The following is a 14889-nucleotide window of genomic DNA, read 5'->3' as shown; positions in this document are numbered from 1 at the left end:
CAACCTCCCTACCCACTGTGCTATCACTCTGGCCTCATGTATATTTAGGGTAGTATATTTTTCCAAATCAATAAAAATGTTAGGGCAAAATATTTGAGAACATGAGATTTCAAAAATAATTTATCATTTTTATTAATTATATTTCTCTAAATAACGTCAATGATGAAGAGAAATAATTTACAGCAATTTTATTTACATAAATTACTACCTAAAAAACACTGGAGAAAACCCCCAAAATTTTCCTTAAGTATATCAGTACTTTTATCATATACAAATATAATATTAAATAATAAACACTATTGAATATATACCCAATATAATTACAGAATTTAAATAATCCCAAAATATTTTGTATGTGTGCTTTACAAGCAAAACTTATCATAAATCTTGGGATACAGTAACAGGCTATATCAGAGAATTAAAGTACATTTCTGATGAGAATAGTTATGCTATTTTAGTTTTTAAGATAGCTGGTCATTCATGGTGAAGGAAGTATAATAGTAAACCACTTAATTTTTTCTAGTTTAATTAATTTACTTAGTTATATTTTATACATTTTGTTTATAATAATATCAGAATCATTATTTTTATAATTGCAGATATTACACCAATTCTTCCACAATATTTACCTAGAATTCCACTATTATCCTATGCCCACAGTCATTCAACCACCCACACACTCCTCAGTTCCAATAAATCAGTTTTTAAAACCAGCATGTAGATTTCATTAAACTGTAAATAAGACATATTTTCCTTTGAAAGCCTTTCTAAAATGTCATTTATTTTATTATGTGTATTTAGTAATTTTTATTATGGAGGTTCAATATAGTCCACTACAGAATTAACAGAAAATTTATACAGAAAATGTATTTCATTTATTATTTGGAACTCCACTGCAAAACTATTTTAGAAATAAATTAGTCCTATTTTCAGAATGTTTCTGTGTCTTAGTTCAAACTAATCATTCCATTCTTGTTATGTTAGATAATGATACAGAGCCAAATACAGTACTAAAACAACATATTCACATAGGCCAAGGATATCCAAAATCTCTTATTTTTATATTATGGTTATCACTGGAACTATAATCTAATTTAATATGTATCAATGGAATATATTCCATTAATATTTCTTAAAAATTAATGAATACTTAATATACACTTTAGTCATAAATTTAATATAAATAAGAATAGAACTTTTATTCCAATATTTATCTGAAAATAACAAAAAAGACCTTTAAAATATAAGCTAACTATGCTTAGAATTGAGCAATCATAAGTACTTATTGCAATTTTAAAATGATAGTATACACTTGGACTACTTAACTTGCATAGTTTTTATAGGTGATTGTAAAAGTCACAAGCAGAAAACAGTGATAGAATATCTTGAACACAGTAAACCGAGGTTCAACCCTGGCATCCCATATGGATGCCCATTTCTTCCAGGAGAAATTGCTGAATTCAAATTCAGAAGTAACCCTTGAGCATTGCCATGAGAAATCTTCCCAGAAAAAATTATACAATTATACAGAAGAAAGAAACCTCCAAAACCAATCAGTTGTGCGTGCACACACATCTCTTCATTTCATGCTTCAAAAAAAATATTTCAATGGAATTTATGATACTAAGACTCCCAGGTCTACTTCAAAGCAAATTCTCTTTCATGAGTCCAATATTAATAGTTAAATGTACTTTCTTTTTTTGGAAGAGGGGTATAAGAAGGAGTGGCATCCAGCGGTTCAAAGAACTTAACTTGACTCTGAGCTCAAGGATAACTCCTGGCAGGTTCTAGGAATTATATGGGAAGCTGGTGACTGAACCACATTTGGCCACATGAGAGGCAAGTGCCCCACTGTCTGTATTATCACTCTTTTCCTAATGTACTTTTTAATAATTCACTTACTATATCAAAATAAATGTGATTTTTGCACTCATGAAATATCCAGAATTCACTTATTTTTAAATACTGTAGAAGCTATCTACTTTTACTATTATATTGTTATGAATCAACTACTTCTAACCCAGTATCAGACTATAGTTATACAAATTTTTATTTAAGATAACTTTTTAAAACCAATTTAATTTTTGCACTCACTCTTTTTCTTCTTTATTGAGCAACAGGAAATAATCTTGTCAACCTGACAAAACTTCTAAAATTTCAGATTGTGAATAGAAGATGTAATTGGTATATATAGATTTTGTGATTTTATTTAACTTGGACTTACATTTGTTACTAACTTTGAGGGTATTAAGATCAAGTAAAATCTTTCTGATTATCAGTGTCCTATTTTATAGGGTTTGGCTAATAATATTTACCCTTAGGCAGATTATTACAGATTAAAAATAACTAGGGCACATGCTCACATGTACCTATGTATCAACATTTTTTCAATAAAATTCCCCCTACCCACCTTTTTTTTTTTTTTTTTTTTTTGTATTTTGGACCATACCGACTGGTATTGAGGGTTTGCTTCTAGTTCTGTGCTCAGAAATTACTCCTGCTAAGGATCAAACCCTATTAGCCACATACAAGTCAAATGCTCTAGCCACTATCATTCCAGCCTTTCAATAATATTCCTAGTAATTTAATTAGTAATAAATACATTTTAGTTTTAAGATATCAGGGCTTACTCCTGGCTCTGTACTCAGGAATCACTCCTAGCCTAATGTTAGTGGAGCTTAGAAAACAGTATAGGGTGCTTGTAATCAAACTAGAGTCAGCTACGTGTAAGGCAAGCACCTTATTGGCTGTACTATTCCTCTGACCTATCTCCACATTTTTTTTTTTAGTTAAGACAATCTCAACCTATATAGAAGTATTTCTTCATTATTTTCTTTCTTTCTTTCTTTTTTTTTTTTTGGTTTTTCGGCCACACCCATTTGATGCTCAGGGATTGATTGTTTCTGGCTAAGTGCTCAGATCAAATCGCGGTCCTTCCTTGGCTAGCGCTTGCAAGGCAAACACCTTACCTCTAGCGCCACCTCACCGGCCCCTCTTCATTATTTTCATATGGGCATGATTTTTCAATTCTCTATTTCACCAAAAACTACATACAAACCAATATCCATCTGCACCACAAACTCTGAAATGAACCCATACTTATTAGGAAATTTACCAATAGCACAGACATTCTGGTTCAGTAGACATATAGTTTAGGCTCATGTTGATCCTGGTTCCTGTTATTTTTTAGAGGGAAAGAAGAGGGAGGAAGATCAGATTTTGTTTATTTTAAGTATGACCAGCTATTTCTGTTGAAAATATATATTTTTAATTTTTAGTGCTTGTTTTTAAACATATTTAGTTTGTCTTAATTTTTTTGTTTATAACTTGATTACATTCTAATACCTATATTGAGTAAATAGCAATATACAATTTCTATTTGTTTTTGTTTTTGTTTTTGAGCAGAGTATGCATTAGAGCTGGCGAGCCTCTTACATGATTTCTGTCTTACTGGCACTGCAGCGCTCAGGTTGGCCTAGTTGGAGGCCTAAAGTTAAAAAACTATGCTCAAAGAGGCCTTTAAGGCATACAAACACATTCTCTACTACATTCTGTGTGTGTGATGATTCTGAACCTTATAAAACTACCTATCTTTAATTAATACAGTGTTTCATTTTCTAGCATTCATCAACTATTACTAGAAACAAACCCCAAGTACTGAACCAGTAATAAGTTGCCTCAAATAATCACTAGGTATATCCCATAAAGCACAAAGAAAATTTATATTAAAATATAAAAAAAAGTTTTACATTAGTGCCAACTTCTATGTCAACATCAGAATAAGATGTTTAGAGTAGAGGGTTTAAGGCATTTGTCTTATATGTGGCTTACCCTGGTTTTACCCTTCATATCATGTTGTGTCCAATCACCACCAGCATAGTCAGGTAATGCTAGCACCTCAGAGCCCACATTACAGTAAATTTTAGAACCTTCACTTTGACCTGTAGGCCTAATTGTCAAAGAAGGACTTCAGGGCCTCGTCATTTCTTGGGAAGCCCTCACAAAATCCAAAAGGAATAATTATAGACAGTTTTATGATTTAGAGACCGACTCCAGATTTATTTTAAATGCAGATTTCATGGAAAATATATAGTTCTGAAAATTTAGACTGTATTATTGGTACTCTATAGAACTTCTTTGCATATAATATAGCTTTCTTATATTATAATTTATGTAAAATCTGAGAATACATATTTCAAATAAAAACTAAAATAATTGTTTTGTATTAATAATTTCAAGATATCTTTAAGTATCTATAATAGAACAGTATAATGGTATATTAATTTTTTTCTTTTTGTGGCATACCTTGTTGTGCTTATGAGGTATTTCTGGCTCTATGCTTGTGTGTTAGCGCTGGCAGTGCTCAGCACCATATATGGTACCAGAGATTGATGTGAAGTTGGTGGGATACAAAGCAAGTTCCTTAACACCAGTGCAGTCTTTTTAGTCCTTGTACAATTTTAAATTTTTTCTAAAAATTAAATATAGCAAATTATTCCAAACTATGAAAAATAATGAAGTACATTTTTCTTTTGTCACTACTATAAAACTAGAAAAAGTACCAATTAAAATTTTAATACAAAATACACTTTGTATTTAAAAGTGATTGTCTAAAAATTAATTTCATATTTTATGTGTCTTGGGTCATAGTTTCATATTTCCTATTGTCAACCTCTTTATAAAGATAGTTATCATATTTTTCTTAGTACTTTGTTTGTTTGTTTGTTTGTTTTGGGGAGGTCACACTTGGTGGCACTCAGGGCTACTCCTGGCTCTGCACCCAGAAATCTCTCCTGACTCAGGGGACTATATGGGATGCCGGAGATCAAACCCATGTCCTTCTGTTCAGCTGCTCGCAAGCAAACACTCTACCACTGTTCTACCACTCTGGCCCAAGTACTTTGTTTTTATGTTACTGATATTTTCTAAAGTCTATAATAGTTTATTATGTAATTTTCAATAATTTATTTCTGATTATTAGATGCAATGTAAATATTTAACAAAAATATATAATTAATTTGTAATATAGTACATCACATCAGAAATCAGAAGATGTCAGATAATTTTCTCTAATAGAATGTGTGAGTGCCTCTTTATATAATAAGGAAATAAGTAGAATAATAGATGTGTGAGCACCTCTTTGTATAATAAGGAAATAATAAGTAATACAAATCCATAAATGCCTATAAAATATGTACACTCAGTCAGCCAATTAAGTATATTTCATTTTTAGGCATCAATGTTTCGGTATTATACATTTTTATACCAATGAAATGTTGAGTCATTCAAATCTTATGCTTGTTTTAAAAATATCTGAAATTCTCAAATATTATACAAACATTTTTGGATTTTAAATAGTTCAACAAGCTTTTACATTTTTTTTATTAATACATGTTTTTGGCTTAAAAGCAACACTAAAACAATTATATAAAATTTACCACAAAGTCTATTTTAGGTAGAAACTGATGATTGACAGTTTATAGGTTAGTAGATGCATAGTTCCTAGAGCATCACTTAGTGTAGTGGGCCCCAAGAAAGACAAACACCCTAGCAGCAGTACTATCTTCCAGCCCCAAATCTCTCATGTGAACAGAAATCATATTTGGTCAAACACTTACAAAAACTTTTTTAAAAGCTAATTTAGGAAATCTAAAAAAAATGAACATCAGTTTTCTTTTAACTTGTTTTTCTTAATAAAATTTAGTTGGGACATTTATACAGTCTAATTTCTTTTTTTTTTTTTTTTTTGGTTTTTGGGCCACACCCATTTGAAGCTCAGGGGTTATTCCTGTCTATGCACTCAGAAATCACCCCTGGCTTGGGGGGACCATATGGGACACCGGGGGATCGAACCGCGATCCGCGGTCCGTCCTACGCTAGCGCTTGCAAGGCAGACACCTTACCTCTAGCGCCACCTTCCCGGCCCCACAGTCTAATTTCTTAATATCTTGAGACTTAATATCTTAAATCATTTTTATCTTGAGACCTTTCCTTTTATTTTTTTGTACGACAATACCAATTTATCTTAGGAATAAGACATCTTCCTTCTCTGAGAAGCCTACTTTTGCTGATGAAATAGATTTGGCATCTCTTTACTGAATGTCTAAATACATCATAAAAAATAATGTCTAAAAATGATCATTTACTTGTAAAGGCATTTTGATAACGTTTTTCTCATAATATAAAAGATAATTTGTTACATCTATATTACACTACATGTTAAATTAGGAAAGATACATTTTGCGTTTAAACACCGCAGAATACAACAGAGAGAAGTTCAACGTAAAGAAAGATTTTAGTCTGAGGGGGTGAAACAGACAGCTGTAGAACTTGTACAGCTGTGACTTGGATCTTTGTTATCTTATGGCACCCTAGTAGTTCCCAGCACAGCTGGTTTAGCAATATCATATTGCCAGGAGAACAATTAACATAACTGACCCTCTCAGGTCAAGTTTCACAGGGAATGGGCATTGGCCCCCAACAATGTCGACGATCACACTCACCCAAAAGTACTGAATTTTGTAAAGCATATTTTTAGATTTGTAACTAGAATTACACTTAGTCATCACCAGACCACTTATTGGCTAGTCCTACCTGGCATGCACTAAATTTAAATACTATTGTTTAAATGACACAAATGTTATAAATACCATTGTTTTGATGGTGGGACAAATTTGATTTTGTTAGTGATATGATTTAGAGTGAGAAGCTATACAGGTTTAGGTTTGCACTCAGTTTTAATTGAACATGTTTTAATGATGTGGTATTGCCTCCAAAAAAGTATAATTTAGGCAATTTGAGTACAATTAAAAAACTAGAATAAAAGCACTGTGACAAAAGTTTATTTTGATCTTAACAATTGAATCAGCATGCATGGAACCATAATCTAAAAAGAAACACTATGTCCAGTGTTTGAAGTGTAATTGGAATAGGAAAAACATAAGAGAGCATTATTCATTTCTATATTTTATAAAATGGTTACTGAGTTCAGTGCACATACTTTCAGAATTAAATAAATCCAAGCATACTATCTGTGATAACAATAGAACTGAATACTGAATTATTATTGTATTGGGAAAGTCAGGGAGGCAAAATATCTAATGATATTTATATCTCTGGTAGAAAAAGCTACTTTCTTGTTGATATTATCAGAAATTTGACCCAGGGCTGGAACAGTGGTGCATGTGGTAGGGCATTTGCTTTGGATGAGCTAACCTAGGATGGACTGCAGTTCGATCCCCCAGCATCCCATATGATTTCCCAAGCTAGGAACGATTTCTGAGTCCATAGCCAGGAGTAATCGGAGTATCACTGGGTGTGGCCCAAAAAGAAAAAAAAGAAAAGAAAAGAAAGTAATTAGATCAAAAAAATTGGTATAGTAAAAATATTTACACTTTTATAAATTCAGATAAAAATCTAGTGCTTATTTTGTTACCTCTCATACTGTTCTTTTTAGAAGTTATACAAGTAATATTTGTAAAAATACTTGACATTTCAGCTCTTGTTTTCTCTTTTTATCTATGTCTTATATATTAATTTATTCTTATCAAAGTTTCAGATAATGTTTCCTCATTTCATAAGTATTGAAACCAACATACTTCTAAATCATTAACCTCTAGATGGTTATTACTTATGGGCAAATACGAAAGCACAGAATTGAGAGTAGAAGCATAAACTCATTTTGTTTAAGGAACAAATACTGGTAACTCCACCATTGTTTCTTAAGGTGTCTTGTTATAATGAACACTTTAGATACACTAAAGTGACCATTTTAAGAAATAAAAACATTTAGGGAGCGGAGTGATAGCACAGTGGTAAGATGCTTGCCTTGAACGGACCCCGGTTCGAAAGCTGGAATCCCATGTGTTCCCTGCGAGCCTGCCAGGAGAGACTTCTGAGTGGCAGAGCCAGGAGTAACTCCTGATCGCCACCGGGTATGACCCAAAAACCAAAAAAAAAAAAAAGAAATAAAAACATTTAGTCATAGAAATGATTCACTCTTGTGGAAAAAAATTCAGTTGTATATGACAAATGGCAAAAAGAACATGATATTCACGAAAGAATTTTGTTCATACTTTTATATATTTTAATATAAACTGTGTTCATTTTATTGTGACCACTATAAATATTTTGACAAGAAGTGTAAAGCATCTTTTATCTTAATTTGCATTAAGCATATATTGAGTTTATAGTTTGTTAAAGTCTTGCTGAGTTTTGAGTGAATGAAAACATAGACGAGACATAATCTTGATATAAATATGCATTTAAATGTTCTAAAAGGGTTCAAATGGTATGATTTTTTAATTGTACAGACAAGATCATGAACAACATTTGATAGTTTGTTATTAATAGAACTTAAATAATCTATTTTACATTTACTCTAAGTCACTCAAGAATAATTTTAAAGCACAAGTTTTTCATTATATTAACTTTTATATGAAACTATTGAACATAATTCTTTTTTTTTGTTTGTTTGTTTTGGGTCACACCTGGCAGCAATCAGGGGTTACTCCTGGCTCTATGCTCAGAAATCGCCCCCTGGCAGGCACCGGAGACTATATGGGATGCCGGGATTCGAACCAATGACCTTCTGCATGAAAGGCAAATGCCTTACCACCATGCTATCTCTCCAGCCCCTATTGAACATAATTCTGCTTAAACAAATAGCTATACATTATTTTAATATATAATTAAAGTATTATTTGCAGCAGTAAATTATTGATATTTAGAAATGATAAGGAGATGACAAAATAAAAAACATGAGATTTATTTTAATGTAGTAAATTGCATTATTGATAAAAAATTCAGTCATGATAGTAAACATTTTTCTCTCAGCAAAAATATGCATTAGTTTTTTAAGAAAACTTTTTAATGTTTATAAATTATACCCATGTATTCAAGTTTACATTTTCCTAATAAATATACTCGATGCCAATACATTTGAAATAATGTTTGAGAAGGGTAAATACATCACAGTTGAAGAAAACATTATGGTTTAAAAAGCAAAATAAATGACATTACCTAATAACAGCAACTTTACTGTTCTCGCATCTCTCTCAGCATCTTCCTGAAGCTTTTTCTCCAGTTCTTTGGATCTTTTGGCTGACTCCTTGCTTTCTGCACTAATTCCACTTCCCATTTTCTACAGTCGGCTCAAACGTGTTTAAATTAAAAGAGCTCTAGTTCCGACATAGGATGCAAAAACAATGGTTGGCTGAAGTAATCAACAGTCCATTCTCTTCTGCTCTATAACTCTACTTTGAATAAGGCAAAGCTTTCTGATCTGTCACCTGATCAAGGGCTAAACCCATGCAGTTCTGATAGGTAATCAAGAGGGAATTCATTATGCTTTCAAATTACATGGATGGTCCTGCCATCTCTATGAAAGCTTGGTTGTATTTTTTAAAGCGTTGCACATGATAATGTTGTGTACACTAAAGATTATCCACCATGATCAACATGATTTGAAAAAATTTCTTAGGAATGAACAATATGTGTTAGTTAAATAAAGTTATTAGTAATCGACAAGATTGATGCTTATATTTGGGTAGTTTTCAAATTCATCATTAGAACTATATGTAATATCAAAAATATTTATGTTGAATTACTCCAAGTTATATTTATGCTGAGATTTGACTTACAAAAATTACTATGAATCTCATGGTTTTTAATTAACTAGAAAACACTTATTATATAGCTCTTATAATCATGTAGTGTTGTTGTACATTATTATTATTATTATTATTATTATTATTATTATAGATATGGAACTCTCACAAACATAAAATCTAACACATGGGGCACTTAAGTTATTGATTTTAGTCTCAATCAATCTATCTCTATAAATTGAACTTTAGCTGCTAGCAAAAAAGTCAATTTATCAACATAAACTGAAGAGTCATTTGGTGTGCACACTGATTGTTTTCAATTTAGGTAGTGCAGTAATTCTTTGTAACCATTAAAAAGAAGCTGCTATGGTGAGGACTTTTATTGATTTGGTACCAAGGGAATGAAAGTGATTTTTTTCAGCAGTAAGTGATTTGGTTCTTCCATGAAAGTACTTTAAGTATAGTTAAATATCTTCCATCTCTTTCAACTTTCCCAATATATTTCATGTGGTTCTAGAAGATCTGTAAGCCTGGTTTGCTGTACAATATTTTTATATAAAACCTAAAGCACAAATTAGTTTTCTATTAATATTAAGTTTGCAAACACAGTTCACTAATTGAGATAGTAGCAATATTTTTAAAGTATTTTCTGATTATTCCAAATGTGCTTAGCCAGGAAACTATAGAATAGTCAGTTCACTATGCTCTCAGTGTTGATTCTTCATGTGGGATGATGTGCAAAATTTGAACAGGTGTATTTTTGCATAATCAAGATAAGAAAATAAGCTGACAAATTAAATACATATTCCTGCTTTGCTTACTTTTTCACATAAAATATTAGATTGCCAATATGTAAGCATAGTCAAAAATCATTGGTTTAAAGTCATGACAGGACAGATGCAGAAGTGTAGATATGCAAGGGTTTATGCAAATCATTTGGTATTCCTTTTACGATGCAAATGTCCTGCTCAAAGCAACAGGATTAGTACTGCCTAGTTTATGTATAGACTAATTCTTTTAGGAAGAGATTCTTTTCTTTTGCCAACACAAAAGAGCACAAACATTAAATAAATTATTTGGTCTGACAAGATAGTGTCGGAGTTAAGGAGCTTGCCAGGATTCAAACCAAAGCAGGGTCAACCTTGGTTTGAATCCTAGAGAACCATATATATGCCACTGAGCACTGAAGCACTGACTGGAGTGATCCCTAAACATAGTCAGGACAAAGGCCTGAACACAACTTAGCATGGTTACCAAACAAAAATAAATCAATAAACCAATTTATAAATAGTTTGCCTATTTTATATTAAATTCAATTTATGATAGATCCTGTAAGATTCCTTTCAAAGTATCTTCAAGATATTTAAGAACACAATATATATTTTCAAGAAGATTAAAAAACTTATTTTCCATGAAAATTATGAACTGATGACTTAGTTTATATAGTTTGCCTTCAAGTAAAGTTTTCCCATATATTATTTCAGGAATAAAACCTAAATTTGAAAAGCTATATGTTTTGTCTAGACTCTCTAAATAAATTATTGACCAAATCTTCCAGAAATAAGTATCTATGTTTCCTTCTTTCTCAGTTCTCTCCCCTGAGTGCCTGGGACACAACTTCACTAATGAACAGGGCTTGCTAATATAGCTATTAGCCAATATTGCTTCATTAAGTTTCTAGCTTTATAGACTTAAGACAATGATGAAAATGTAGTTGTGAATTTCATTAGCATAGGCATTTCTAAAACCTTGATGCATTCCGTTGTATTTTGCAAATTACTGGCCATATCAATTATTAAACTTTTATCCTGCTATTATATTAATAAAAGTCTCTAGTCCCCTGATTGGAGTCCTCTGAGATATCAGATGGTTATGATTTCTTTCTAAGTTACTGTCCTGGTCAAATCTTAGCACATTTAAAATTTTAGAGTTTCTTTAAAAAATATCAGTAAAAAAGTCACAACCATAGTCTGTAAAGTTCTCAAAAATTTTAATTACAACTTATAAAGTACAATGTTTACATTATTTCAATGTTAAAAATACATTATTTTACATTACTCAATGTTAAAATTCTCCTTTGCCACTTTTAAATTATGCTTTGTAGTGAGAGATATTGATATATCACAATGTTTTAAGAAAATATAGTAATAAATAATGTTTGTTTTTAAAAGCAAGAACCATACATTACTATGACATAAACATAATGTTGTGTTTTGAGATTATATATATATATATATATATATAGCGAAGGTATTATTGTGCCTAAACAGGAAACAGAAGACATTGTATACAAGTGGTGTAACTTTTAGCAATAATCATGATGGTGTACTAAGCTATAATAAAATATGACATTTTTCCTTTTGCTACAACTTGGAAGGAATTAGATGGTACCATGTTTAGCAAAATACTTCATGGTAAAAATAAGTAGTGTGATCATCCTTATATGTGGTATATAAAGAAACGAAGAAAAGAAGTTACCATGACCAGGGGAAATTACTTTTGCATATTAATAATAGTAGTGAGGTTACAAAGGAAGGGTCTAGGGAGAATAACACCAATAGAGCTGATCAAGTGCTACACAGAGCAGGGGCCTGTGGAGCTTTGGTGATGTTGAAGGTGCAGAAACTTAAACATAAATATTATTATAAACAACATTATCCTGCTTAAAATAAAACTAAAGCAGAAACTTGATAATGATTTCCATGAACATTTTTAGGTTTGTTTGCTTGTTTTTTTTTTTTTAATCACACAGTGGTCTAATAACACTTTTTGCATCAGGCTGATGAGAAATCAAGTAAAATCTGGTGTGCCTTCAGCTCTGAAGATCACTGATATATAGACTTGGGTTGTGTAAATAATTTTTATATCTCTGTTCTTGATCAGAGTTTCTGGAATCTTTAGAGGGGAGTGTTATTCCTTTAAATTTTTGAGTAAATTCTCTTCGATATAATCAATATTAGCTGTTACTTTTATTACTGATGTTTCACCCATGTTTTTTGGAGATGCTTTTTGGCAGCATTAAGTGGGTACCTTGTACATCCATCAAACTGAGTTTCTTCTTAGAATGTCACAATGACTGACTTCAACAACTAACTGACTTGTTTTTTGCTTTCTTGTTTGTTTTGGGGAGACAATTTAGGCTGTGCTCAGGGCTTACTTCTGGCTCTTTGTTCAGGGTTGACTCATACCTAAACTCAGGGGCCATTTGGTGCTGGGGACAGAATCTGGGCCATTACTTCTGGATGGAATTATGTGCAAGGTAAATGCACAAAATTCTCTGGCTCCAAGAAATGCCTTAGATGGATCAACTTCTAGAAAATTTCAGTGTAGGATGCTATCTGTTATATTATTTAATTTGTTTCCTTATAGAAGCTGTTGACTTTAGGCATTGGGTCCCTGGGTATTTTCACCCTTAGCAATAACCTTTATCCTTACATATTCCCAAGAAATTTGAGGCAAGCTATCCTTCCTTTGCTAACAACACTCAACTGTGCTCTTCTGGAAACTGCATGCATGGTATTTGCTCCAGAGAGTTTCTGTCTCCAGGGAATTCCTGAAAGCAATTTTATCATCTTGTGGGAATAGGGTAAAACTTCATGTTTCAAGTTATTACTTTCAGATGGTGCAATAAGTTTACAGTGTCAACACTAAGCAGCCCTTATGTTTTAAGGGCTTATAAAAAAAGCATTTGTATTCACCAGAGTTGAGCTCTACTTTATTCTAGAGTCTTATTTTGGATTAGTATATGATGCTGTATAATGATCAATACAGATTTGTATTAATACAAAGTAGGTCTAATTTTCTTTTTTTTTCTTTTTTTTTTTTTTTTTTGGTTTTTGGGCCACACCCGTTTGATGCTCAGGGGTTACTCCTGGCTATGCGCTCAGAAATTGCCCCTGGCTTGGGGGGACCATATGGGACGCCGGGGGATCGAACCGCTGTTCGTCCTATGCTAGCGCTTGCAAGGCAGACACCTTACCTCTAGCGCCACCTTCCCGGCCCCTAGTAGGTCTAATTTTCAAAGATAAGTGTCACAAGTATTTGCTACAAAGTATATATTCCTATACAAAATTCTATTTTAAGAACGTGTAGTTATCTCAGTACAACATTTCTACATCTCTACTACTTACTCCATGAAACTTTTTATTAGCTAACTTTGGTACTGATTATTATGCCCTACACTTTCAGAGATTTCCTTATTCTAATCTCTGACCAAGCTCAATCTAACCTAATTTATTATTCCAGTCAAAATTCTCTTAAACCTAATTTTTATTGTTATAGTTTCTCTTGTTAGAAAAGCAAATAATTCCATATATATTCTTATGTTACTTCTTTCATAATTTACTCAATAGTTTAAATATATTTACTCAACTTGCAAATATGTTCTCTACTACTTTTAATAGCACATTTTCCATTATAGCTTCAATTTTGCATTTTGATTGATTATATTTAATTTTTGGGGGGGTGCACATCCATTGGTACTCAGGGGTTACTCCTGCTTCTGCTCTCAGAAATCACTCCTGGAAAGTACAGTGGACCCTATGGATGCCTGGGTAGGACATATACAAGATAAATGTTCTACCTTATGTGCTATCATTCCACCCTTTGATCCATTTTAGAAATTACTATTATCTTTAAAATTATTGTAAATAGAAAATATTTTCTCTGCAGTTATCACAGGAGATGATGTATTTAACAACTGGTAATTGTTATGTGCTAGGTATGGTGAACTCAGCAAAACATAAATAGTATATTGTGAAGCACTTCTTTTGATAGAGTTTAAATTCTATTATTTAAGTGTACAGTGGAGTACATTAAAGACAAAAAGATGGTTTTTAGTCTTTTTTTTTTCTATTTTGTTCCTACCCAGTGGTACTTAGGACTTACTTCTTTTTTTGTTTTTATTTTTGTTTTTGGGCCACACCCAGCAACGTTCAGTGTTTCTCCTGGCTCTGTGCTCAGAAATAGCTCCTGGCAGGCTTGGAGGACCATATGGGATGCCGGGATTCAAACCACTGACCTTCTGCATGAAAGGCAAACACCTTACCTCCATGCTATTTCTCTGGCCCCAGGACTTACTTCTGGATATGTGCTGATGGATCATTTTTAAAGGAACTTGTGGACTGTATGGGATGCCAGATATAAAATTTGGGTTGGCTGCATACAAGGCAAACATCCTACCAATGTACTATAGCTGTGACCACTTACACATAAAAATGTGAATCCAGAGCAATAATACAATAATTAGGGCATTAGCCTTGCACATGACCTACCCAGGTTT

General features: G+C 32.3%; 1 protein-coding gene across 1 annotated transcript in view; it reads right to left on the bottom strand.

Annotated features, from left to right (window-relative positions):
• The window catches only part of GNAT3 (G protein subunit alpha transducin 3), a 46772-nt gene extending 37633 nt beyond the window's left edge, over positions 1-9139 (bottom strand). The window contains exon 1 of the mRNA XM_049783569.1: positions 9022-9139. Coding sequence (XP_049639526.1) covers positions 9022-9139 — 118 coding nt within the window. The remainder of the gene's footprint in view (positions 1-9021) is intronic.
• Between the last annotated feature and the right edge of the window lie 5750 nt (positions 9140-14889).

Source organism: Suncus etruscus, chromosome 1, assembly GCF_024139225.1.
Source record: "Suncus etruscus isolate mSunEtr1 chromosome 1, mSunEtr1.pri.cur, whole genome shotgun sequence".
NCBI lineage: Eukaryota > Metazoa > Chordata > Mammalia > Eulipotyphla > Soricidae > Suncus > Suncus etruscus.
Note: the sequence above shows the minus strand (reverse complement) of the source record. Positions and strands in the feature narration are given on the sequence as shown.